The sequence below is a fragment of the Asterias rubens genome, chromosome 7 (genome assembly GCF_902459465.1).
Source record: "Asterias rubens chromosome 7, eAstRub1.3, whole genome shotgun sequence".
NCBI classification, from domain to species: domain Eukaryota; kingdom Metazoa; phylum Echinodermata; class Asteroidea; order Forcipulatida; family Asteriidae; genus Asterias; species Asterias rubens.
Window position 1 is genome coordinate 982175 of NC_047068.1, and position 19103 is coordinate 1001277.

A 19103-nucleotide genomic window follows, 5' to 3' on the forward strand; every position below is an offset into this window, starting at 1 on the left:
CATCTAAGCAGAAAGTAAACAAAGGAGATATTACACATGGTTGTACCCGCAAGTTGACTATTTAGTATTAATAGTTATTTCTTATTATTCACACCTTTGTGAAAGTTCACCCCTTTTCAAACTCAAATTAAAAGAAACTTCAAAATGTGATTGAACAGGTTTTTAAATTCATACAAATTGTAATATTTACCATGTAGCTTTTGCGTCATTCCAGGGGCTCACCCAGGTCAGCCCCCAAGTGCCCTGCTTGTGGAACGGGTCACTTGGGGCTGGCCTGAGGTGCGTGACGTCACGCCCCAGAGGTTGAGTGATCGTTCGATTAGCTCTTGACAAGGGCTCACCTGAATAAACACCGCGGGGTCGACACAGGGAAGCTAATCAAACGCACCCATAGTTCAAAACTTGGGGCCCACACACCAATTCTGCTCAGAACCAACCAATTTCCAGAAGAGTTGACACACGGTTGTACCCGAAACTTTACTACTATATGTTTAAAGGAAGTTTTGCTACTCTCAACCAGCAGTTTTGCCCACTCGACCAAAGCTGCACTAAATAACCATTTGGATTTTGTGATCAATTTATAGATAGATAGACAGATAGATAAAATGGTTTATTCAAAAACTGTCCTCGCAGCAAAAAGGCTGAATTACAACAACTTGACATTAATTTAAACAAAATTGAAGTCAATGCTGACCTTAAAGGCAGTGGACCCTATTGGTAATTGTCAAAGACTAGCCTTCACAGTTGGTGTATCTCAACATATGCATAAAATAACTAACCTGTGAAAATTTGAGCTCAATCGGTCATCAAAGTTGCGAGATAATAATGAAAGAAGAAAACACCCTTGTCACACAAAGTTGTGTGCGTTTAGATGGTTGATTTCGAGACCTCAAGTTCCAAATCTGAGGTCTGGAAAATTACTTCTTTCTCGAAAACTATGGCACTTCAGAGGGAGCCGTTTCTCACAATGTTTTGTACCATCAACCTCTCCCCATTACTCGTCACCAAGAAAGGTTTGATGCTAATAATTATTTTGAGTCATAAACAATAGTGTCCAGTGCCTTTAAGTGGGGAACCCAAGTTGCAGAGACACGGAAGAAGGCTATTGGAAGACTCTTCATGCTCAAAACACTGAGACGTTTCAACCCACCACGCCTTACTGAAATCTGTTATCACCATTGTGCTAGAGCTGCCTGATTTAATTGGTTGTTGTTATTTTTTTCCCGTAGGAGGATCCTCCACACATCGGCTCTGTGGTATCACTTTTCCTCCTATCTCAAGTGAGTACATGCTAAGCAAAGAAATATTACATAGCGGAAACTGGTTACCAGCCAAATGCTCATGAAGTTTACATTGGTGTGAATGGTGCCCCACCCATTTTGTGCTTAGCCTAGAAATTTGCTTAGCAGTATTTTCTGTAAACAGCTCAATGAAACTTGGCCCAGGTGTCCATTATGGTTATTGACCACGTCACATTTACATGTAATGACAAGATTTGACCATGCCGGCATGGCAGATTTTTTTATTTTGGACCAAAAACCCAGCTTAAATTTTTTTTATATATATTTTTCAAACTATTGCTAATTTACCCTGTCCGAACCAATAAAATGTCTTCAGTAATCCATTCTGTATCATTTGAAACCATAAAATCACCCACAATTTTTTTACCCCAAATCTAATAATTTGACAATGGCGGTGTGGCAGTTTTTTTTTAAATATTTTTGACCAAAAACCGAACTTTACAAAATTCTTAATATTTCTAAACTTACGCTAATTTATCCATGTCTTCAGTTGTCCATTCTGTATCATTTGAAACCATAAAATCACCCAAAATTTTTTGACCCCAAATCTGAAAATTTGTCAATTGCGGTGTGGAGGTTTAAATAAATATTTTTAACCAAAAACCAAACTTTACAAAATTATTAATATAAGTAGTCCATTCTGTATCATTTGAAACCATAAAATCAACTAAACAATTTTGACCCCAAATTTGATAATTTTATAAGTTTTATTTTGGACATAATTTGTGGGTTTTTTTCCCACCAGGTTTTTCTCATTCTGGATCATCCACCACTGGTGTCCAATCTTGCTGGACTCATCTTCCATGGGAATGAAGCATCAATAGCACAGCAACCTGTAGATACCAGTGGCATAGAACGGGTGAAATACCGTGGTTTCGTCAAGCCCCAAGAAACATTGGAACGCTCGCTGGAGAGCAACAGGGAAAAGGGCAGTACCCCGCTGCCACGGAAACGCCCAAACTATCGCAATGTTGACTCACCGACGGAGGAGGCAGAGGAAGAAGGAGGCGGGTTCTTCACTGATGGATCGGAGAAGAAGACGGCTGCAGATGAGGAAGCAGACAATATGGAGAAGATCTGGGTTCATCAAGACGATGAAGAAGGTACACTTTTGTAAGATTTTTTTTTTTAACCAAAGAAAAAGCAAACACCAATGATTCTTCTCTGGAACTTTACTGTCCTGCGATTCTTTCACATAAAGGAATACGTTGCTTTGGATTTTTATTATTATTATTATTATTTAATTGTCAGATGTTAGTTTTATTGTGTACACTAACATCTACATTTATATAGTATTAAAACAATTTGGACGGTTCCAAAAACCAATTGTATTAGCGCTTTTAATACCAATTCAAACCGTGCATATAAAGACATCGGACACTATTGGTAATTGTCAAAGACCAGTCTTCTCACTTTGTGTATCTCAACAAATGCACAAAATAACACACCTGTGAAAGTTTGAACTCATTTGGTCGTCGAAGTTGCGAGATAATAATGGAAGAAAAAACACACTTGCCACACAAAGTTGTGTGCTTTCAGATGCTTGATTTCGAGACCTCAAAATCTAATTTTGAGGTCTCGAAATCAAATTCATGGAAAATTACTTCTTTCTCAAAAACTATCTACTTCAGAGGGAGCTGTCTCTTACAATGTTTTATACTATCAACAGCTCTCCATTGCTTGTTACCAGTTTTTATGCTAATAATTATTTTGAGTAATAATAATAAATAATAATATCAAAGTCTTATATAGCGCACGTATCTACCAAACAAGGTACTCAAGGCGCTGAGTATATACAAACTTTCAGAAAGATAGGTAATTGCAGTGATGAATTCTGAGACCCAATTATTTAGCACCTAATAAGGGTTTACAAGGTGCTAAGGCGCATTAAGCAGCCACAGCCAGGAACACTGGGGCAAACCCCTTCTCTTTTCGATAAGTGCACTGGGTTCTTTTACATGCGTTACACAACACATGGGACCGTCCCATCCGAAGGACGAAGCAATGGTTAAGTGTCTTGCTCAAGGACACAAGTGTCACAGGCTGGGGATTCGAACCCACACTCTGCTGATCAGAAACACCAGAGTTTGAATTCGGTGCTCTTAACCGCTAATACGGTGCTCTTAACCGCTAATTACCAATAGTGTCCACTGCCTTTAAACAAGACATTTGTTTTTCATGGAATCTACAGGTGTCAAAACACTAAGTGCTTCCGGAATCAGCCAGAGCTGCCCTGTCATCAGTCAGAACTGCACTGATGAAGAGAAGACGTCTGCTGTCCACGGAGCAAGACAATCAGAACTGCAACTGACCAAAAGGTATTGACCGTCTTGAATATGACGTCACCACTCAAGTATCTGCCCTACCATATGGACTCAGTGCACGTGTGCATGTGTATGTGCGTGCATGTGCGTGGATTGGCAGCATATTGCGCCACAGCACCTTGTAAACCATTACATGGTGCTAAGGATTAGGTCTTATATCTCAAACTTCGTCCCACTCCTAGCAGTAATAATACCTGTTGCTTTGTATCCTTTGGCAAAAGGCACGTTATAAATACGCAAATAATATTATTATTATTATTATGTGCCGAAGAAATCAAACCGGATTTGCTGCATTGTTCATTGATGTATGCGTATGAATGCGCATACAGTTTGCCCTACAAAATGGCGACTTTCATAGCAACAAAGGTTGTTCAATACGGTCTGTTGACCCTTCTACAATCCCAGCCATATCTCGTTTGGCCCCCTCAACAACAAACAAAATTTTTAGTTTTTTTTCTGTGAGCAATGAATGTTTATTTTCTGAGCACATACAGTTATTACACCTGTGTCCTTAACCAAGACACTTAACCATGATGCTTGGTCCTTCGAATGGGGCTACCCTGTTCAAAAGATACTTCTTATAATAATAATAATAATAATAATGAGAATAATAATAACAAATTCTTATCTAGCCCATTTCACAATAACCGTATCAATGCTCTTTACATTAGTGCCCCTGGTCATGGGGCCAATAACATCCCTGTAATGTTTCTCAGCTCCCTTGGGAGTATACAGCCCTGAGCTGCCTGTAAGGCGCTTGTGGCTTTTTCATACACAATATCAACCTCTACCCTCGCAGGTACCCATTTATACCCCTGGGTGAAGAGAAGCAATGTTAGTAAAGTATCTTGCTCAAGGACACAAGTGTCACGACCGGGATTCGAACCCACACTCCCGTGAATCAGCACCAGAACTTGAATTCGATGCTCTTAACCACTCGGCCATGACACTCTATAATAATAATATTTATGCTAAGTTCTACTTTTGTCTGTACTTACAGGCCATATTTCCAAGTCATCGTCAATTCATTGGATGCGGAAACCAGTGACTACCGAACTTTGTTCTCACTCTGTTTGCTGTATGCCCTGGGAACCAATGAAGGTAACTAAATGTCTGTAAAACAACACTAAAGGTTTTCCTTTAAAGACATTGGACACTATTGGTAATTGTCAAAGACCAGTATTCTCACTTGGTGTATCTCAACATATGCATAAAATAACTAACCTGTGAAAATTTGAGCTCAATTGGTCGTTGAAGTTGCGGGATAACAATGAAAGAAAAACACCCCTGTTACACAAACTTGTGTGCTTTCAGATGCTTGATTTCGAGACCTCAAAATCTAATTCTGAGATTTGAAATCAAATTCGTGGCAAATTACTTCTTTCTCAAAAACTACGTTACTTCAGAGGGAGCCATTTCTTACAATGTTTTATACTATCAACCTCTCCCCATTACTCGTTACCAAGTAATGTTTTATGCTAATCATTATTTTGAGTAATTACCAGTAGTGTCCACTGCCTTTAATTCCATTTTATATATACTGTTGATGCCTGGTTCTTTGCTTGTATATACGCTCAGCAGAAATATTTGCTGAGAACCAATTTTTTGGGTCTAACAGTGTTATGAAATAGGAGACTTTCCAACGCTAGGTGGCAGCAGACATACCGGGTAAATTTCCATTGTTTACGTAGTTCTGAACATGCGCATAATTCTGAGAACAATGGATTTACCCGGTAAGTCTGCTGCCCTCTATCGTCCCAGAAAGTCTCCCATTGGGCTCATTCAATGGTCTGTTTTGGTTTTATTCTAGGAATTAAACAAGATCTTTTGAGCAGCGTGTTCTTGACGAGCAGGTCCAAGGTGAGTGATAGAGTTCAATAAAGGATTTTTGTAAAAGGATTTGTAACTTTGCTGGAGCCAGCCTAGAGATAGAGGACTATAAACTATTAGAGGACTATTATCACGCTGTTACCATCTTGGTCATGTTCCCTGTTTCCAATAACGGTAATGAATGCTAACATTCATTGCGCAAACATGGCACCAGACTATTATTTCGTCCAGCCTCAGTTTGGTTACAATGAGTTGGAATGGAGTAAAATCAAGATGGCTACGCCATGATAAAGGTCTATTGTTCAACACTAAATTAATTATCATTGTGCAAGTCTATTATCGCATGCCTTCCAGGCTCGCTTTGGTCACAATTGCCTGTCCGATTTGGCAACCATGACTGCTGCTAAGGTTTTTTTCTTTTTTTTTCTTTCAATTTTTAAACAAATATTTTATTAGAGATCGCCTAACATCACGAGGCAGGTGCCACTTGAAGTTGAGGGAACCCAATTAATGGCACATTGCCACCTAGTCCTGGGGCTTCATAACAGGGTTACCCCCCTTTCATAAGGATGTTGCCTGGCTGGTAGAGCAGAATGGGGTGTCGTGGCTGAGCGGATAAGACTAAGAGCACCGAATTCAAGCTCTGGTGATTCTGTTCAGCAGAGTGTGGGTTCAAATTCCGTGACACTTTTGTCCCTGAGGAAGACACTCTACTATGGGACTTTGAGGTGCTAGGTGGTAGCGGACTTACCAGGTGAATTTCCAATGAGTACGTAGTTCTGAGCATGCGCACATGACTGAGAACAATGGATTTTACCTGGTAAGTCTGCTGCCACCAAGCTGCTTGAAAGTCTCCCATTGCTTCTCCCCACCCAGGGGTAAATGGGTACCTGTGAAGGCAGAGAGGGTTCTTGTGATTGATTTAGCTCAGTAGCGCATTTGTTGCACAAGGCTGTATACTCCCCAGGGAGCTGAGACGGTTTAAGGAATGATTCGAGGCCCAGAGACCAGGCAGAGTGATTTGAAATGCTTTGTATAAAAACGTAATATTATTATAGAATGCACTACCAGCTTCAACGCACGTGGACATGGTCACCAGGTGGTAGCCATAGTCGCTACTTCAGAAATGGCCGCATACGTTTACGAATAGAATAAGCTTTTACCGACCAAACAGACCTGTGTATAAATGCACAAAATAGTTAATGTCCTGACGTTTTGACCCTTGCAGTCTTTTTTTGAATAACATAAAGGCTTGTACTGTCAATCTATCAATCTTGCACCATATCCTGCAGAACGTTGCCGCCAGGTAGAAGGTGCTGTTGTTAGCGATGATGTCGTTTTCCCATATCTTCCGTTGCCAACCCCCTGTCTATTTTCCCCAGTTACTGTTTCAAGTAGGATGTATTTTTGGAGTCTGTTGTTTTTCATTCTCACTATGTGGCCAAACCAGGAAAGTTGGATCTTGTACACAATGTACTATGATCAAGGACCAGGGCCCAATTTCATAGAGCTGCTAAGCACAAACATTTGCTTAGCATGTAATTTTTTGCCTTGATAAAAACAGGATTACCAACCAAATTACCATGTGATTTTCAGGATAAGCAAACAACAGCTGAATACCTGTTACAAGCAATATGCAACAAATGGAAATTTGGTTGATAATCCTGTTTTTACCACTGGAAGAAATTTCATGCTAAGCAAATTTTTGTGCTAAGCAGCTCTATGAAATTGGGCCCTGGATGTTTTTATTTGTTACATAGAACATGAACAATGTTTGTCTTCTGATGACAGGACAAGAGTAGCTACAGCAAGGTGTTAGTGAACTCTCTGATCAACACCATGGCTCAGAGTTGCCAGTTCAACAGTCGCATCCGCCCCGTCACTCTGGAGATGGCTAGTCTACTCCTCAAGCAGCTTGTGTTTTCCCCGGACACTAGCCGCTGCTACCTGGAGGACAAACACCTAGCCAGTGTGGAGGTATTTACTTCAGACCCATTATTTTTATATGTCGCCCTCTAGTGGCAAGAAACTTAACAGTTTTTTTGTGGCTGGTCTCCTCCTCAAGCAGCTTGTGTTTTCCCTGGACACTAGCCGCTGCTACTTGGAGGACAAACACTTGGCCAGTGTGGAGGTATTTCCTCTAGACCCATTAATTGTATGTGCCGCCCTCAAGTGGCAAGAACCTGAAAAGTTTATTTTTTGCTAGTCTCCTCCTCAAGCAGCTTGTCTTTTTCACAGACACTAGCCGCTGCTACTTGGAGGACAAACACTTGGCCAGTGTGGAGGTATTTCCTCTAGACCCATTAATTGTATGTGCCGCCCTCAAGTGGCAAGAACCTGAAAAGTTTATTTTTTGCTAGTCTCCTCCTCAAGCAGCTTGTCTTTTTCACAGACACTAGCCGCTGCTACTTGGAGGACAAACACTTGGCCAGTGTGGAGGTATTTCCTCTAGACCCATTAATTGTATGTGCCGCCCTTGAGTCGCAAGAGCCTGAACAGTTTATTTTTTGCTAGTCTCCTCCTCAAGCAGCTTGTGTTTCCCCAGACACTAGCCGCTGTTACCTGGAGGATAAATATTTAGCCAGTGTTGAGGTACAGACCCATTATTTTCATTTGCCGCCCTCTAGTGGTAACAAACTTAGCAGTTGTTATTTTTCTGTCCACAAGATTTTTGCAAAGTAAAGAGCTCTTTAGGGGGAGGTTTTTATGTTACAAGTTTTCACAAGTGGTGCATCTTGCACAGTGGCATAGCTTGCACGGTGTGTGGGGTAAAGGCAGCGTCTTTAGGGGGGGGGGGTGGCAAAACAACCAAGGTTTTTTGTTCGTGTTTTTCAGTGGCCGTTGCTTGTGGGTTTATACCTGGATGTGTTTGCATGGGTAGTTACTTTTGTTTCCATACAAGCATATCCGTTATTCAATTGCTACACGCTGTGTGATGGGGGGGGGGGGGGGGGGGGGTCTGTCCTCAAATTGATCATTCGAAAAAAAATCGAAATTAAAGGTCCCAAGCCTGAGTTTAGAGGCCTGTTACACATGTTAACATAACAGTTATCATTTCTAATACAAATAGACTAAATTTGTAAGAGCAACTATAAATATTAATAGTAAACTTGCGGGTACAACCATGGGTAAAAACTCTTTTGAAGGAGTGGTGGCTCTGAAAAGAGCCGGTTTGGTCTCGACGTTTCGTACAGTGTACTCTGCTCGTCTTCAGGACTAAATTTGTGTTGTACCTTTTTTTCCTACAAAAAAGTGTCTGTTAAAAGTCAGCAAAATAATCCATTTCTTGGTGTTGGTCGAACACACGGGAGGGACAAGCCTTTAAGATTGACGCCATGTTGTTATTTCCTTTTGTCATCAGGGATCCAAAGAGGAGAGCATGTTGCTACTCAGGAATTTCTACCGTGGGGATGAACTCTTCCTTGATATGTTTGATGATGAGTACCAGAGCATGGCGGTAAGTCATGGAAACCTACATGGGAAACTCGCATGTAGAAAGATTGGTGGTGGAAAACTAAGGGAAACTTGTATGTAGGTAGAAAGATTGATGAGTGTGGGTTCGAATCCCCAGCCATGACACTTGTGTCCTTAAGCAAGACACTTCACCATTGCTTTGTCCTTCGGATGGGGTGTTAAGCCGTTGGTCCTTAGCGATATGTAAAGCATGTAAGAGAACCCAGTGCGCCCATCGAAAAGAGAAGGGGTTCGCCTGGTGTTCCTGGTTCGATCGGCAGCAAATTGTGCCACAGCACCTTGTAATTCATTACATGGTGCTATCAGAATTAGGTCTCATAATTCAAACGTAGTCCCACATCTTGCAGGATATACTGTATGTTACAGCGCCTTGAGCGTCACTGAGTGACGGGACATGTGCGCTATATAAGAAACCACAATTGTTATTATTTGAAATGTTCCAGCTAAAGTTTGATATTCCCTCTCATAGAGGTGCCCTTAAAGAAAAAAACCCGAAAAAAGTGCCTTTTCCCTTTCAGAGACCATAGCGGCCACAAGCGACTTGTACCAAAATGCCCATGGCGGCCGCAACGGCCACAAGATTTAAACCTGTTCCTAGAGGTCAAACTTTAAGTAAAGATCATGTCCTGATATGTAACTTTCCAATGTAGTGTGTTTAGATGTGTAGTATTCATATTTCTATTAACAAAACTCAACTTTCTGTTTCATGGTATCTCTGCTGACCTTTTTTTACTGACAAAATTTGATAAGAGAAATGAGCAAAACTAGCAATGTCTATGCATTTTTTGATGATTATACAGAAATGAACAGTCTAAAGCCTGCTCAAATTGCACATTGTCCCTTCAACATCTATGAATTAGTCAATTATTTCAGAACTCAATAATTATTCCAATTCAATGCTATTTTTTCTGCTTATCAATTTGTCCAGACACGTCCACTTAATGTTGAGTACTTAATGATGGATGAATCTATTCTACTTCCTCCCACTGGAACCCCATTGACGGGTATTGACTTCATTAAGCGTCTTCCCTCTGGGGAGCTGGAGAGAACCAGAAGAGTAAGTGTCAGTGGCGGAGAGAAATAAAAACAACTTTAAGTACTAAGTCATAAAACCATTTAATGATTTGAGGTGAATTTCAAACCCTCACCAAAACTCTAAATAGTTCTCGCTTTGAAAAATAAACACTTCCGATAGTTTGACACTACACAGTCTGTCAAACCTTTTATCTTCTTCATCTCTAATTACTCATACACTACCCTCTAAAGTCAGGGGACTTATTGGATGTCCCCATAACATAGTTAGGGAATCAAGTAAGAGCCCCCAAGCATACCCTACCCTCTAAGGCATCATGTCACTTAAGGAACTAAGAAGATAGCCCTTTAAAATACCCCTACTCTCTAATGTCTCTCCAGGGACTAAGGTGATATCCCCCTAGCATAGCCCTACCCTCTAAGACTTTATGTCCCTCCAGCGACTAAGAAGAGAGCCCTCTAGAATACCCCTACCCTCTAAAGTCTTATATGTCCCTTCAGGGACTAAGAGGATAGCCTCCTAGCATAGCCCTACCCTCATGTCCATCCAGGGACCAAGAGGATAGCCCCCTAGAATACCCCTACCCTCTAAAGTCTTATATGTCCCTCCAGGGACTAAGAGGATAGCCTCCTAGCATAGCCCTACCCTCATGTCCATCCAGGGACCAAGAGGATAGCCCCCTAGAATACCCCTACCCTCTAAAGTCTTATATGTCCCTCCAGGGACTAAGAGGATAGCCTCCTAGCATAGCCCTACCCTCATGTCCATCCAGGGACCAAGAGGATAGCCTCCTAGTATAGCCCTACCCTCTAAGGTCTTATGTCTCTCCAGGGACCAAGAAGATAGCCCCCTAGCATAGCCCTACCCTCTAAGGCTTTATGTCCCTCCAGGGACTAACGGGATAGCCCCCAGCATAACCCTACCCTCCACGTCATTATGTCAAGGAATAATATAAGTGGATAGCCCCTGAAATATCACTACCCTCTCGGGCATTATGTTCCTCCAGAAGAGAATAGCCCCCCCCCCCAGCATAGCCTTACATTTAAGGACTTTTCACTTTGGTTTATAACAACCCTCTTCTTTCAACCTCAAAACCCCTTGCCCTGTTCTCTCTTCACAAATTTCAAAAAAATAATATCAGAAGCGATTGCTTCTACTGAAATCTTCCACCCCAACATCTTAGGCCAAAAACAAACAAAAAACAGTCAATCGTTCCTGCATGCATTCTTTTTGGGGGGCCGCATCCTTTTTTTAATCCATCCTTTCCAAAGGACTGGTCTTTTCCCAAATCTAACGTGATGCTCTTGAAAAAAATAAGTTTGCAGTGGGTTCAAACTGAAGAATTGATGGACTGTTTGATTTGAAATACTTAGAGGCCATCTTGGAAAAAGATAAAAAGAAAAAAAAAGGCCCTCATCCTCTTTTTTGAAAAGTCCGGACGATCAACTGGTATTTTTTTTATTTTGCCTTATCTGTTCACAAACATATGATTTGTTTGCATCCAGCACCCCATTTCAAAGTGATTTTCACAAAGTAGTCATTAGTTTTTACTTTTCTTTGAAACACAGGCCATCCGCATGTTTTTCCTGCTGCGGAACCTTTCTCTCACGTTGCGCAACGAGACAGAAACCAAACTACCCCTAGCCAGTCAAGAACAGCTCGTCAAATCATCAGACAAGCTCGATCTAAGTAAGTGCAAAACCAAACCTCAGCTGTTTTGTTTTTCTCCTAATTTCCTGGTCTCATACTCGGTAAACACACACACCACAAACAAAATTCCTGTTCATTTCCCCCACTTTGGTTTTTCCAAGGGTTAGAAGTAAAATCTCAACCTGAGTCGTGTTCAAGGTTGCCTTGTTTCATATAAAGAGGAAATGTTTTGTCAACCAAAAAGGTTTCATAGCTTAAGCTGATTGCAGTGGTTTGCTAAGCGAAAGAACATGTTTACAGACTCAACTTCTATGCCAGATGATCAGCATTTACATCACCCTTCCACTTTCACACTAAATATAAAAACTGTCAGATTCAATCTTTTAAAATTGGGTGGAACAGAGGCCACATTAAAGGCACTGGACACTATTACTCAAAATATTTGTTAGCATAAAAAACTTACTTGGGAACAAGCAATGGAGAGCTGTTGGTAGTATAAAATATTACGCGAAATGGCTCCCTCTGAAGTGACGTAGTTTTTGAGAAAGGACGATTTCTCACTCGAATAATAAAAGACTTCAGGTCTAAACCCTTTTTCAAGCATCAACATAATGTAAAAGCACAGAAATTTGTGTACAAGGGTGTCTTTGCTTTTGTTATTTGCTTGCAACTTCGATAACCAATTGAGTAAAAATAATTCACAGATGTGTTATTTTATGCATTTATAGGGGTTTACATGTACCAAGTGAGACTACTGGTCATTGACAATTACCAAAGGTGTCTAGTGCCTTTAAGTAACATAGCGCACTAACACTTCTGAAGTTTCCGTTGGTGTTACTCATCACTGGCTGATTAAAGTTAATGTTTTGTACGTGTGGATGTGTGACTCTACCTGTCAACACCTTGGACTTTATTCAAAGGATTTTTTTTTTCTTCAACAAACCGAGAATGTACTTGTTTCAATTTTGTGTACACAATCAATTGAGACTTAAATATTTAGTGATTTGAAAAGTGTTAATTCATGGGCATGACACGCGACCTTGCACCTGTTCTTACTAGACAGTTTCTTCATTCCTATTGGTCGAGAGCAACGGCTGAAACAGTTGAGCCACATCACACATCGATTCCCTTAATAAAACTTGTACTAAAGAACATCTTTTAAAACCATTAATTAAAAAAGAGCTAAGGTTGAATGGTGAGGTGCATATTAACTTCCCGTTCGAAACAAGGGGTTTCCCTTAATTTTTTGTTTTCACTCGCCGACCCGACGAGTTACCCACAATTTTGGGTCCCCTGCATGTTTTTGCACTTGCCCACATGTAATAATTCACACACAGTATTCAAAGCTATACCATTTTCTTTATATTTGTACATTCGGAAGTGACGTTTGCAAAACTTTTTGGAAAATTTTCTCCCCTAATTTCTGCCATTAAAAGCACTTTTTTTTTTTGGGGGGGGGGGGGGCTTTGTGATTAGAGGATTGGTTGTATCATGTTTGCATAAAACTTCTTTTGAAATGAAATCTTTCTAATTTAACGATCAGCTGATGACACTCATTTCTTTTTTTAAATTGTGCGGGGAGAGTGAAAGACAAGGTTATAATTTTATAAATATCATTAGTTATTAATAACCTTTGGACCCCCCCCCCACATTAATCAGTCAAATCAAGAGGAAAAATTTGTTTTAATAATCTGATAATAGACATGATAGAGGCTGCAATACGAGGAGTTGGTAGCTGGGAAAAATTACAAACATGTGGAGCAACACCAAAAATGCCGTCCTTTCTTTTTCTTTGGGACCTCTCAACTCATATATACACTAACAAAGTTAACTACATGTTTTACTGTACAGGGACCTTTTCTCAACCCAACCTCCCATCCATAATGAAAGAACAGCAAAAATAATGAAACGACTTTGCAATTTTTGATTTAAAAAACAGACACAGTTAATATTACTTGTTATAAAACACATCCTTAAACTCACATGGGGTATCTATTAAGGGGAAACTCACAGTCCAATAATTTAATGGCATTCAATACACAGTTTTAATGTGATTGGTCTGCCACCTGGCTCTGAGGGTTTGCATCCTTGTTCTTATAATACCGTGTCCCCACGAGGGCAAGCATGATGTAAAGAAATCAACAATCGAAAAACCAATATTAATGTCTCTGGGGGAATGGTGGGGACAAAGGTACATGTAATACGGGGGCAATGTGTGCGTTGTGGAATATAACACTCTTTGTCTCAATTGTCTAGATTTTGGAGTGCAGTGTAAGCAGCAAACTGTCCCAACAAGGTTTTGCTAAGCAAAATTAAAAATGTGTGTACAGTGGAATCTACCAAAAGCTTTGGTCTCCAAAGGTCTCACGCATCACACTTTAGCCAGCAATCTTCTGCTTAGCGAAATTGCTAAGCAAAACTAAGAATGTGTGTGTAGTGGAATTTAAGACAAGTTTTGTTGACATACCCACAAGGTCGCAATTTCAGATTGCTATGTAATTTTCAGCTTGGCCAAACCTATAACAAAACTAACAGTGAATGTGCTGTGTGGAATCAACACATGCTTTGTGCACATACCAACAAGGTCTCGATGTCATAGGCTGTGTAAGCGGCAAACTTTAGCTAACAATTTTCAGCTTAAAGGGAAGGTACACGTTTGGTAATTTTCAAAACCCAGTGTTCTCACCTGGTGTATCCCATCATAACCACAAAATAACAAGCCTGTGAAAATTTGGGCGCAATTGGTCATCGAAGTTGCGAGAAAATGATCTGAGAAAAACAACCTTGTTAGACGAATTTGTCTGCTTTCAGATACATGTAGGAATAAAAGACTTCTACATGTAGCTAGAAGTCTTTTATTATTTTATTGAGAAATTACTTGTTTCTCAAAAACTACGTTACTTTAGAGGGAGTTGTTTCCCAAAATGTTTTATACTATCAACAGCTCTTCAATGCTCGTTACCAAGTCAGTTTTTAAGTTAATATTTGTTTTGAGTAATTACCAATTGTGTACCTTCCCTTTATGAAGGAAGAAGGAAACCAGTCGTAGGCAGTACAAGAAGGAAACCAGTCGTAGGCAGTACATTGACATGGTATTAAAATCTATTTATACTGAGCCACTTCTTTGTACAAAAATTGACTTCACCCCAACTGAATAAATACAGTACCGGTTACTGAAATAATATTTGTTGACAACAGAACGATGGTATGTGCTCTTGAAAATGTTGGCCCACTTTGAAGCGCCTGTTGACACCTCATAATCTTAAGTTCACTGTTTCTTTGCCAACACTTTTTAGAAGACGGTTTAGAATGTTGCTTTTAAAATCTTTTGCTTAGCTGAATGAGCAGGGCATCAGTCACAAATGGTACTGTACATGTAGGCCCCTACATGTATGTGATATTGTGTTTTTCTGGTAAGCAAATTGTTGTTGTGCTTAGCTCCTTTTTGTGCTGAAGCAACTCTTTAAAATTGGGTCCAGGATTTGTCGGTTGGGAGGTGCAAATATTCTTTGGCCTTGAAGGTATTGCAAGCCTGTCATCTACCTTCTGAAACTGCATTTTTTGTTGAAAGTCACTCAAGCACAACAGGGTAGGATTTCATAGTTTGGGGAAACTCCAAATCGTGAAATGCATGTTAGTACCTTGAAAAGGTTTCTGCTTCACATAGTTTTGTCAATGGATTCGTGCTGTGGTGTTGTGGAAACAGGGGGAAACCTCCGATTCTAAATAAAAGGCTTTGTTGGAGTTGAAAAAAAGTATCAACAATTTCAAAAGGTCTTCTGTGGTGCCATTACCAAAAGAAAGTAACAGATGCCAATAATTTCAAAGTCGGGGGAAGCACCGAACTACGCAATCATTTTAAGAACTCAGTCATCAAAAGAATGCCATATGAGAATATATGAACTTCTTATTGTCATTTTCTAAGATCTTTGTGGTGTCATACTCAAAGGAAAGTCACAGGTTCCAATTATTTCAAACTTGAGGAAAGCACTAAACTACGCAATTATTTGAAGAACTCGGTCAACAGAAGACTGCTATATGAGAATATATGAACTTCTTATTGTCATTTTCTAAGGTCTTTTGTTGTGTCATAACCAAAATAAAGTCACAGGTGCCAATGATTTCAAAGTTGGGGATAGCACCAAACTATTCAACCAGTTGAAAAAGTCAGTCAACAAAAGAATGCTATATGACATGTATGAGAATATATGAAGTACTTATTGTCATTTTAAAGGTTTTTTGTTGTGCCATAAGTAAAAGAAAGTCACAGGTTCCAATGATTTCAAAGTCGATGAAACCACTAAACTACTCAATCAGTTGAAGAACTCGGTCAACAAAAGAATGCTATATGAGAATATATGTACTACTTATTGTCATTTTGAAGGTCTTTGTGGTGTCATAACCAAAATAAAGTCACAGGTGCCAATGATTTCAAAGTTGGGGATAGCACCAAACTACGCAATATGAAGAATTCAGTCAACAAAAGAATGCTATGAGAACTACTTATTGTCGTTTTTAAAGTCTTTTGTTGTGTCATAACCAAAAGAAAGTCGCAGGGTCAGATGATTTCAAAGTCGGGGAAATCGGCAAGCTGATATAGAAAGTCAGATGAGAAATGTATTTTGTTTTCAAAGTTGGGGAAATCGGCGAACTGATTTAGAAAGTCAGATGACAAATGTATTTTGTTACATTTTTCTTCGGCGCAAAAACAGGATGAATGAATGAAACGAAAAGAGTTGGTCAGTTTTAGATGTAGGAGGGAAACCCCAGCGGGAAACCAATGGAATCCCGACAGGGCTGAAAACCCATTGATCAATGTGTAAGGGTCCTGTAGGAGGATGGACTTCTACACTAGGGGCCAATTTCATAGAGCTGCTTAAGCCAAAAGTTGGCTTAAGCACGAAAATAGCTCGCTTATTTTACACATGTAACTGGCAAAGATGTCATGCCATACACATTGCTTGTGATATTGCACCGCTGCCTTCGTAACATTGACAAGAGAGAGCAGGAATATTTATTTCCTGAATGTGTTTCTAGACTTCACATGTTGAAACTTGTAATTGGTGGCATCTTTTATAAAGTAAATAGTTTTCCAGAAAGTGATAATTATGCTATCAGGATTCGCCTTTTGTTGGTGTGGGCGTCAGTGGGCGTACACCTCAAGGGAAAGTTTTTAATGTTATTTTGTTTATAAGAAGTTAATTTCAGCTGTTATTTTTATCAGGGTATCTTTTCTGTCCAGGCATGGGTTTCAAGGAAATGTGATGTATATATATTTGAATTGAGCTTATCATGCCAGGGGATCAAGTCAATAAACACTCTCTAATTGCACATGAGCTCTCTTTCAGAGAATTGTAATTTTGTGTGGGTTTGCATTGTCACGATTTGTGGTCGGATCAAAAATGAAACTCAGCCTTGTGACTTTAAGGTGGTTTTTAATTTTTTTTTATTGTGGTTGTGTTTGCAGTCATCTACCCGTGTTGCAAAAGTTATTTTTTTTAATGTTCTTCCGTGATCACTTAAAGTTATCATTTGATAAAAACACGAAGTGTTTAAACACCCAGGGAGTTTTACAACATCTTAGTGCAGGCATGTGAAGCAGGCATGTGAAGCAAATTAGCTATTACGTACTAGCCCTGTGTTGTGTGTAAAAGGACTGTTAATAATGGTTCTGAACTCAATCTTGTAGTTTCAAACAATCCTACTTCAAGCTTAAAGGCACTGGACACTTTACATGTATACTCAAAGTAGTTGTTAGCACACAAAATTACTTGGTCACAAGCAATGGAGAGCTGTTGGATTAATGGGCGATCAAAAGTCTAGTGGGAACGCAAAGGGCGATCAGACCCCACAATTTGCTAGCAAAACAGTGTTCCGTTGAACCAACTTGCGTTCCCCCAAAAAGGGGATCAATGCGCGATCATACTCAAGTGGGAAACCGCGGTTTCACGCCTGCAACCAATCTTGATCTCGCAATTGGGGATCCAGTGGGAATGCGGTCTTGGATCCTGAATGTGGTGATATGCCTGATCCCTTGTAAAGCGTAACCATGATAACCAGTGAACTATAGTACTGTCCTGGGTCCAATACCCCCCCCCCCCCTCAACAAAAACAAAATTTACTTATCATCATTCTACCAATCACTTATACACCAGTCCGGGCATGCACCGGGCGCGCAAGTGTTAAATACCACGCGCCATTTACTGCTGTGTATTCAGTGCGTAGGTTATGCACCACAAGACACCGCAGTTGTTGTTTTTTTTCAATAGAGGGCGCTACCAATTTTGTTTCGTCGGATTGCTCTTTAAGCAGGATACCAGTCACAAATGGTTTTCATATGACATAGTTGGGCTGTTACCTTGTTCAAATTAGCAACATTTTCTTTTGCTAAGCTCCCTTTTTCCCCACTCTGGCTCACTTCTTTTTTCCGCTACTCAAAGCAGCTCAATGAAATTGGGCCCTGGAGTAAATCTACTTCCCCCCCCCCCCCCCCCTTCCCCCCCCCCCCCCCCCCCGGAGTCACCCACCGGAGACATAAGGAAATTGAATTTGCGCTTTTGGTATTCTCTAAATTTAGAATGCTTCCTCCAGAGTAATTTGTCTAATCTTTGGAGAGGTTCCACACGTCCACATACTTTACAAAGATTAGCGTTAACGTCTTTCTTAGAAAACTTAGGTCCGGGTAATAAACAGGCTTGCCACTTATCAGCTGATCGGTTCCTGTGACATGAAAGAGTGAAAAGCACAGTCGAACATTTTTTGCTATGGCTGTCACATTCCTCTATTTCGGCGGAGGGGGGGGGGGGGGGTATGGGGGTATGGTATTGCAATACATACATGTATTTATAATAGACAAACAAAATAATAAACTGGCGGGATGGGCGTGGACAAAACATAACAAAATACATAAAATACATTGGATTTAGAGAATTGAACTCAAGCTCTTGCTCATTTGTTACTTGTCAGCCTCATTTTTGCTTAGCAGAAAACATTAATGTAATATTCCTGCTTAAACCAGCTCTATGAAGTTGTATAACTTTCCTATTTGATTGCGTGGGTATCCCCCATTGGGGATTTTCCTCCCACTTGTAAAACTAAAGATAGATACGTCAGCGCTCAGTTGAGCTTTTAGATTCAAAACCAAGACCATCGTGATATCGCATGTTTCTAATCCTGCATGGAGATTAAACTTGAGTGATGTAAAAAAGCGACATGATTCATTTGAATGACCCTGGATTTAACCAAAATGGAAAACCACAATGTGCAAATCCCTTTCCGACAATTGTCTGTCATGTAGCGCTTGTCTCTCTTACCTTTTGTATTTGTCAGTTGTTTTAAAGCCATTGGACACTTTCGGTAAACAGTATTGTCCAAGGCCCACACTTCGCGTATCACAACTTATATATAAAATAACAAACCTGTGAAAATTTAGGCTCAATCTGTCATCGGAGTCGGAAGAAAATAATGGGAAAACCCGGTCTTGTTTCCGCA

The 19103-nt window shown here is 40.2% G+C and overlaps 1 protein-coding gene across 1 annotated transcript in view; it reads left to right on the top strand.

Moving 5' to 3' along the window:
- Nucleotides 1–19103, top strand: part of LOC117293114 (protein CLEC16A-like) — a 45289-nt gene that overhangs the window by 14402 nt on the left and 11784 nt on the right. The window contains exons 9-17 of the mRNA XM_033775332.1: nt 1230–1280; nt 2047–2404; nt 3493–3619; nt 4626–4726; nt 5436–5485; nt 7247–7432; nt 8817–8912; nt 9858–9986; nt 11531–11651. Coding sequence (XP_033631223.1) covers nt 1230–1280; nt 2047–2404; nt 3493–3619; nt 4626–4726; nt 5436–5485; nt 7247–7432; nt 8817–8912; nt 9858–9986; nt 11531–11651 — 1219 coding nt within the window. The remainder of the gene's footprint in view (nt 1–1229; nt 1281–2046; nt 2405–3492; nt 3620–4625; nt 4727–5435; nt 5486–7246; nt 7433–8816; nt 8913–9857; nt 9987–11530; nt 11652–19103) is intronic.